At 41.4% G+C, this 7,530-nt stretch overlaps 1 protein-coding gene across 3 annotated transcripts in view; it reads left to right on the forward strand.

The window, feature by feature from the left end:
- IGSF3 (immunoglobulin superfamily member 3) overlaps positions 1–7,530 on the forward strand; it is a 152,419-nt gene that overhangs the window by 138,080 nt on the left and 6,809 nt on the right. For all 3 annotated transcript variants that reach the window (XM_042459749.1, XM_042459751.1, XM_042459750.1), the window contains 2 exons: positions 1,595–2,005; positions 4,450–4,857. In XM_042459749.1, coding sequence (XP_042315683.1) covers positions 1,595–2,005; positions 4,450–4,857 — 819 coding nt within the window. The remainder of the gene's footprint in view (positions 1–1,594; positions 2,006–4,449; positions 4,858–7,530) is intronic.

The following is a 7,530-nucleotide window of genomic DNA, read 5'->3' on the forward strand; positions in this document are numbered from 1 at the left end:
AACTAAGGTTGCCTTAGCAACAGTGCCAGAAAATAATCTGGTACCAATTAAAAATAAACTGTTAGCAAGTGGAGGGGGGGTGTCAATGGGATGAATAGAATTTCGGTGAATTGGCTCCCTTCCCTTACTGCATTTTCTTCTTCCAGGCACTGGAAGAGAGGTGAAATAACCTTTTCCCTCCTTGGAACCAGCCAGCAAGGTGTGCTGGGGTCAGGTTGCCCCCTCTTGGTGGCTGAGGTTATTCTCCTGAAATTAATAAGGTGGAAAGTATCTACTCAGCAGTATGAGCCTGCGCCTCCCTATTAAAACAAGCTCCCTAGAGAGAAGAGATGAGGTTTCTTTTCCTCTATATGTCATGTCATTGCATAGCACAGCTATCTAGTCTTTATTAGCATACTGATTAAAGCCAGCGGCAATATAGGCTCCAGGGGAACTTCTTAATGTGTTGCCAGGATGCATAAACCTTGTATGCTGAATTAGAATAGCAAAGTCCTATAGTCATGAGAGCTGCCTCTTTCCTCCTTTGTGTGTGTTGTGGAAATCTTTTGTCTGTAAACTTTCTATTCTTTCCAAAGTTCCTTAAATGGCAACCTGACAAAGTAGGGTTAACAAAATTAAGGCATTTGGAAGCTCAGGAGAGATGCCCTCCAATGTGTTAAACAGTCTCTACAGGAATGAAGACAAGATGGGAGGCCTTGGGTTACAATTTTGTGAAATCCCAGGACTGGAATTACATGAGGCTATACTATTGGAAAGAAAAGTGTTCCCATTTTTGCAATAGCTCGCACTCTAGAGAGCATTTTAGGAATACAGTAGAAGTAAGATAGTAGTTGCTCTATATTGTCTATTGTGGTGTTACAGTAAGTAGTGTTGCAAACATTATCAAAGGAGAAAAGAACCTGGGGGGAAAAAAAGCATTCCATGGAATACAGAATTCAGTTATTCACTTCCTCAGAAAGAGGTACAGATAAATATATAGCTATAGATGTGTTATCTTTTGCTGAAGTACTTTCTGTGGATATAAGATTTTCTACTTAGACAAGCCTAGGTATGTAAGTCTAAACAAATCTGCTTTCTCTCTGTTGGTCCCTAGTCCGAAGAGAGTGAGCACAGAAATAATAAGCCTAAATGCAGCAGATAGTTCTCAATTACGAGAGTCCAAAGCCAGAACTGACAATCTGATTTGTACAAGGATGGAGATGGAAATGGTTCTAAAGACTCATCTGTATTCATGCGATGGAAAAACAAGACAGCAGTGGAGTTCAAGGATATGACACTTGGAAGGCTTAATTGGAAGTAGGACTAGCAGAAAGAGGGTTTCACAACAGATAAATATGTATAAATAGATATGCATGCAATTTCTATAAAATCACAGTACCCTAGACACAATTAAAATATTTCCAGTCATGTGTAGGTTGGCTCTGTTAATCAACTGTAAAGAAAAAGCGCTTGACACAGGCACAGATGTGTTGTTGATACACAATAGAATGAGCAAGTTGGACATTAAAATTAAACTAATTGATTCTTGTGTTATCTTTTCATTTTTGTTTTTGCTTTAACATTTCTATCTTTTTCTCTCTTCTGTTTTCCCCAGTGACAAAATTGCAGGTCAGCAAATCAAAGCGAAGCATTACCCTTGTGGAGAATGGACCTATCCCTCTGAACTGTTCTGTGAAGTCTCAGACAAGCCCAGACTCCCACTTTGCAGTTCTGTGGTATGTCCACAAACTCACTGACACTGATGGGAGGCTCATCCTGAAGACCACCCACAGCTCTGTGTTTGAGTATGGCACCTATGCGGAGGAGGAAGGCCTGAAGGGGAGGCTGCAGTTTGAGAGGTCATTGTCTGGGGGGCTCTTCAGCCTCACAGTCCAGAGGGCCCAGGTCAGTGACAGCGGCAGCTATTACTGCCATGTGGAGGAGTGGCTACTCAATCCCAACCACGCCTGGTATAAGTTGGCTGAAGAAGTTTCTGGCCGGACTGAAGTCACTGTCAAGTTGCCAGGTACACTGCCATTTGACCCATGTAAGAACAATATGGATAGAGGGGTGAGGTGGCTCTGAAGGGACAGATCTCACCAAGGTCCTCTTCTCCCGAAGCACATACTTTCTGGAACTGAATCTTTTCTCATGCCCTTCACTCTACCTATAATCTAAATGCTCTGTTTTGCCTCTCTCATCTCACTCTCTCTATCAAACTGTAAAACAAAATGTAAGCTTCTATTGCTATCATATTTATATATCCTAAGTCTATTTAATGCTTGCTGAAAAAACGCATGTATAGGAACTTCAGATTTAGTCCCGTTTTTTAGTACCTCACTGGAAAAACGGGTCTAGCAGATCAGCAATGTTCACATAATAAGCTCCAGGGTCAGAGCAATGTGCATCTCTATAATAGCTGCTGGAGAACATGAATGGGAAGGTCCTACTGCACACATATCCTTCTTTTGGGCAACTAGTTGCCCACTGCAGAAATAGCCTGTTGGACAAGATAGACCTTTGATAGGATGCAGCATGCTTTACTTAAACAAGCAGTTGTGTTTTCAGGCAATTCTCCCACCAACATCACAATCATTTTCCATGTTTTTGGACTCCCACTACCAGACTGCATTCAGGATTTCCTTTTTTGTCACAGAGAAGAGTATGGAAGCTGACTGTGTGGCTGGCAGACTGCAGTTCATGGGGGAAAACTTATAAAACCTCTAAGAATGTTTTTATTTTTAACTACAAGAATCTAGAATTTCATAGCCCAGGTGTTCTCCTGAAAAGTGCTTTTGGGTGCTGTTATTAAATAACAAACCTTTGTGGGCTACTTGAGCAAGGAGGTGTGTTCATTTTCTTGTGCACTGAGAATTATTGATTTGATTATTTGTATGCAAAGCGCTGTGTACATTTACAGCACCATAGAAATAAACAACAATAATAATAACACTCAAAAAAATCTTTAACAAAAGATACAGTCTTTCTAGGCCTTTGAGGCAGCATCTCTTGGTGGATGATTTGATGATAAGTCACATTGGTGTCAGGTTAGGTTTGTAAAGTGTAAACTATTATTTAGTTTTATTTAGAATTTCTACCCTGCTTTCCCTCTTGCAACAGCAAAAATCAATTGGTAGACAACATCAAAAACAGTAACAATAGACCACATAATTAAAATAATAAATTAACATAAAGCTAAACTAAACAGATCTTCATGCAACTGCTCTGGAGGGAAGTTATGTCAAGGCCAGCTGCAAGGGAAGTTCATAATCCTGGGTGAGGGCCTGCTGCTGCTCCAAGTAGTCTGGTTGGTACATTTAAAATCCCTAAATCTTATTAATAATAATAGTAATAAAATTTATTTATATCCCGCCTCTCTACAAAATTCAATCAGGGCGGCTTACAAGATTAAAATATATTCCAAACCCTCAACCCACCCCCTTAAAATACAATTAAGTAGATGTTTTGTCTGTAACCTCCCCCATCCTCCCCATATTCACCATGTAAGCTCCCACATTGCCTGTAATGTCTTTTCCATTTATGGCATACAAGACAGTTCCTTTTTATCCATTAGATTCTAGAGCCAAGCCAACAGTGAACAAAACACAAAGGAACTCAGTGGCTTCAGTTCGGTCCTTAGACACAGATAAAGTAGATCCATTCAACCAGTGGAACTTACTTAAATGTTTACTTACTAAACTCCATTAATTCAGGGGAGTCTACTCTAGTTGAGATAATAATTTGATAACAAAAACACCTTAAGATACCACAATGAAAAGTAAATGTAATGCACCTCAAACCTGAGACGGTTCAGAAAGCAAAGTAAGGTTACTACACTTGTCCCTCCATATTAGCTAGGGTTAGGGGCAGAAGACTCCAGTGAATATGGAAAAACTGCAAATAACAAAAACACCATGTTTTTACCTGAGAGGACACCTCTCTAGGTCCTCCAGTGCAACTCAGTGGTCAACGTCCGACAGACACTGACAATAGAACTGCACTGGATGAACTACAAATGCCTAGTAGAGTATTCTCTAGAGGAATCTCTAGGTCTTTCAATACTGTACAACCTTTAGTTAAACTTGACCATAGAGTTGCACTGGAGGACCTAGATATTCCTAGAGAGAACAGATCCATCTCCCTGAATAGGATGAGCACACCCTGTCCCATTGTTGCTTTGTAATTTATCGTTTTTAATTGTGAATTGTATGTTTTTTATTGACTTGTTGTATCGTAATTGTATTGTATTGTATACTGGGTTGTGATCCCACCTCGATCCACCTGGGAAAGGTGGGAAAAGATAAATAAATATTATTATTATTATTATTATTATTATTATTATTATTAAATTAATCAAATCTGTGAATTAATGAAATCCGCAAATATCAAAGCCGCAAATATGGAGGAATGAATGTATTTTGATCCTGTACTGCTGCTAATTGATTATTGTTTTATTGTCTTTTTTCCTAGATAACCTCTTGGAAGTGAACCAGACCCAGAAGAACCTTACAATTTTAGAGAATGAATGGGTGACATTAGAGTGTCTTGTCACCAATCGGAGCAGCCATACTTCGCAATTGTCAGTGGAATGGTATGTGTGGAAATCAGGTCACCCAGAGAAAGAAGCTGTGGTCAAGCTGACCCGCCAGGCCACCCTGCTGTATGGAGAGCCAGCCGCATTGAATGACCTGAAGAGCAGAATGCACTTTGAAAGCCCCTCTCAAGGCCTGTATCTACTTACTATCCAGAATATGACTGTGCAGGACAGTGGTACCTATGACTGTCGGGTGGAGGAATGGCTACTGGATCCCACAGATAAATGGTACAAACGGGGAGCAGAGCTGTCTGGGCTGACAACGATTACAGTGAAGCAGCCAGGTAAGCCACTACTGGGTGAGGGGGAAAACAGTGTTGAGAGAAAGGCTCAGTTGTTGCTCACTGCAAGTTAAAATTTTGGGATTGCAAACTAAAACATTGAGTTAGAATTGCCACCTAAAATATACAGTTGTCATTAAGTAACAAACCATTAGTCATTTAGCTATCACATCAGCTTCTGGGCTGAAAAAAATAAATATCTTTTCCACTAGATCAGTGATTCCCAAAGTGGGTGGTACACCCCCCTCTGGGGGTGGTGGAAGGTTCCAAGGTGGCAGTGAGGTAAAGGTGGGGCAGTGGGGACCAGTGAGGGGGAAAGGAGGCAGCAGGGGGACCTTCAATCAAAATATTGATGTGCAAGAAAGACAAGAAGAACCAGTGGTCTTTAGGACCATGGTGGGGATGAGGATTGCATGAAACTTCTTTTCAGGGTCCTCAAAAAACCAACTCACAGCCTTGCTGATCATTTTGTGTGGTGGTATCTCTTGCTCTTTGCCTGCCCATATGAGCTCACTATCTTATGGCATTTTTAGCTAGTAGTGGTAGCTGAAAAACTCTAGTGAGGCTTGGGCACAGGGCATCACCTTTGTGGCTCAAATCAGCACCATTTTGGGACAGACTGGAGCAAAGAGTGGCGGAGGAGACATGGCAGCAAAAGGGAGTTTTCATATTTGGGGCCCTGCTTAAGCTTTTTGAGCTTTGCTGGGACTTGGCTAGCAGGTTGGAGTTGCACTACGGTTCCTGCTTTCTTTCATCAAACAGGGGGAAAGAAGAGGTAGCAAAAGAAACAATTTTTAATAGGAGAGTGGACACTTGAAGCTGTGTGGGAAAGAGATGTCTTCTACTCTGAGAGCATTTCTAAAGAGCAGGGTATAAATACAAATAATAATGTCTCTGGGGAAGAAGAAACTGTGCTCAATTATTGAAAACAATCTTGAAGTGGCTCTTGTAGTTAAAATCTCTCCCTTTCCCAGTTCACGCCAGTCTCCAGTCCAGAGCATGTGGCCTCTGTAAATCCCCTACATATGCACTGGCTGCACCTTTTTTTGCCCGATGAATGATTAAGAGTCCCTCCTCTCTAGGAAGAAACTTCTCCCTTGCACCTGGTCACCCTGGGAGAATCAACTGAGCATCTGCCTGATCAGCAACTAAGAGGCCTCTCATCCACACTGGCCTTTGCTGCAAGGCTGGCACGGGTGAGAGACTTCTCGGTCACTGCTTAGCCAGCTGCTCGGTTGCTGCTCCCAGGATAACAGGGCAAAAAGGGAGCAGCAACTGAGCAGCCAAACAACGACCCAAAAAACTCTTGCCTGTGCCAGCCTTTGCTGCAAGACTTGCACAAGCAAGAAGCTTCGTGATCATTGCTCAGCCAACTGCTCGGTTGCTGTTCCCAAGGTGACTTGGTGCAAAGGGAGCAGTGATTGAGATTGGCTGTTCTGAATTTGCAGTAGAACAATAGACCTAATATAAAAAAAAATATGCTGGGGAGGTCGCTAGGGTTGTCACCCAAGAGGAAAGGGGACGACAGCCTGAAAAGGTTTGGGGACCACTGCTCTAGATCATAGTAATGAAGTTTAGCTGCTGTTAATGTGACTACTGAAGTTTATGCTGTAGTTTTACTACTAATTTGTAGCCAGCGGTTACTCATAAGCATGCTGAAGTGAGAAAGGAACAGTATATTCTCACAACTGAGCACCTGCAATAAATTTTTGCTGGGTATAAAGGGACATTATATTTTCACACGTGAACACCTGCAACAACATTTTGCTGGGGTAAGGAAGTTTTGAAAGCAAAGACTAAGTCAGCTACAACTTAACCCAATTCAGAACTTTAAAGCACTGTCTTCTCAGGTGGGAAAATCTTCCTACCTGAGAAGGAGCAGTTGTATCTCAGTTCTCTTTCTCTGCTCCTTCTCCTTTCCTTTTCATTTGTGTGCCTACACACATGTGAAGTCATTATTTCTTCCTGGGTTTTGTGGGCGAGCTTTCTCAATTTTATGTAGTTCTCTTTAATCTTCCCTGGCTTGCTCCCTCATGCATTGGTGATACAATTTTTAGCCATTAACATATTGATACTTGCCACTGAGGATAGAAGGGTTTTCCCCCCTCAACATCTTGCCTTCATTTTTCAACATTGTTTCTTCACACATACCTTGCTTAAGTAGCTAAGCTATTGGGATAAAGTATGTTTCCATCTCAAAGAATGACACTTATTGCCTTGAAACCTTGCTCAGTGTACACAGATAATTTCACGAGAATTTTGGAACTTGCCTTCTTTTCCTCAGTACTCAGGAGCAGTCTGTTCCCTTCCCAGTCTCTAGAGCTGTATGTCCCTGATGCAGAGTTCAGAGAAGTTTCTTTTTTGGACTAAAGCTTTGAGATTTTGGGAACTGTAGGCTAAAAAATAATTTTACAAACTTTGCCCTGAGCCCTGAAAATTGCCCAATGGCAAATGAAATTTAGACATGTTTTGAAAATAAAGTCATCTCCTTTTGATTTAGGGGTATATTTTTCATTTCATAAACTGTCTTTGGTTTGTTGTGATCATGTGGATGCACTTACATGAGATAATTGTCTAATCTGGTGGCTTCCTTGGATGGTCAGGTTAAAGTTTTCATCTCAGAGAGTATAAGAAGTACAAAGCAAGGCAAAGAGATCAAACAACTGATGAGACCTC

Source organism: Sceloporus undulatus, chromosome 3 (genome assembly GCF_019175285.1).
Source record: "Sceloporus undulatus isolate JIND9_A2432 ecotype Alabama chromosome 3, SceUnd_v1.1, whole genome shotgun sequence".
NCBI lineage: Eukaryota > Metazoa > Chordata > Lepidosauria > Squamata > Phrynosomatidae > Sceloporus > Sceloporus undulatus.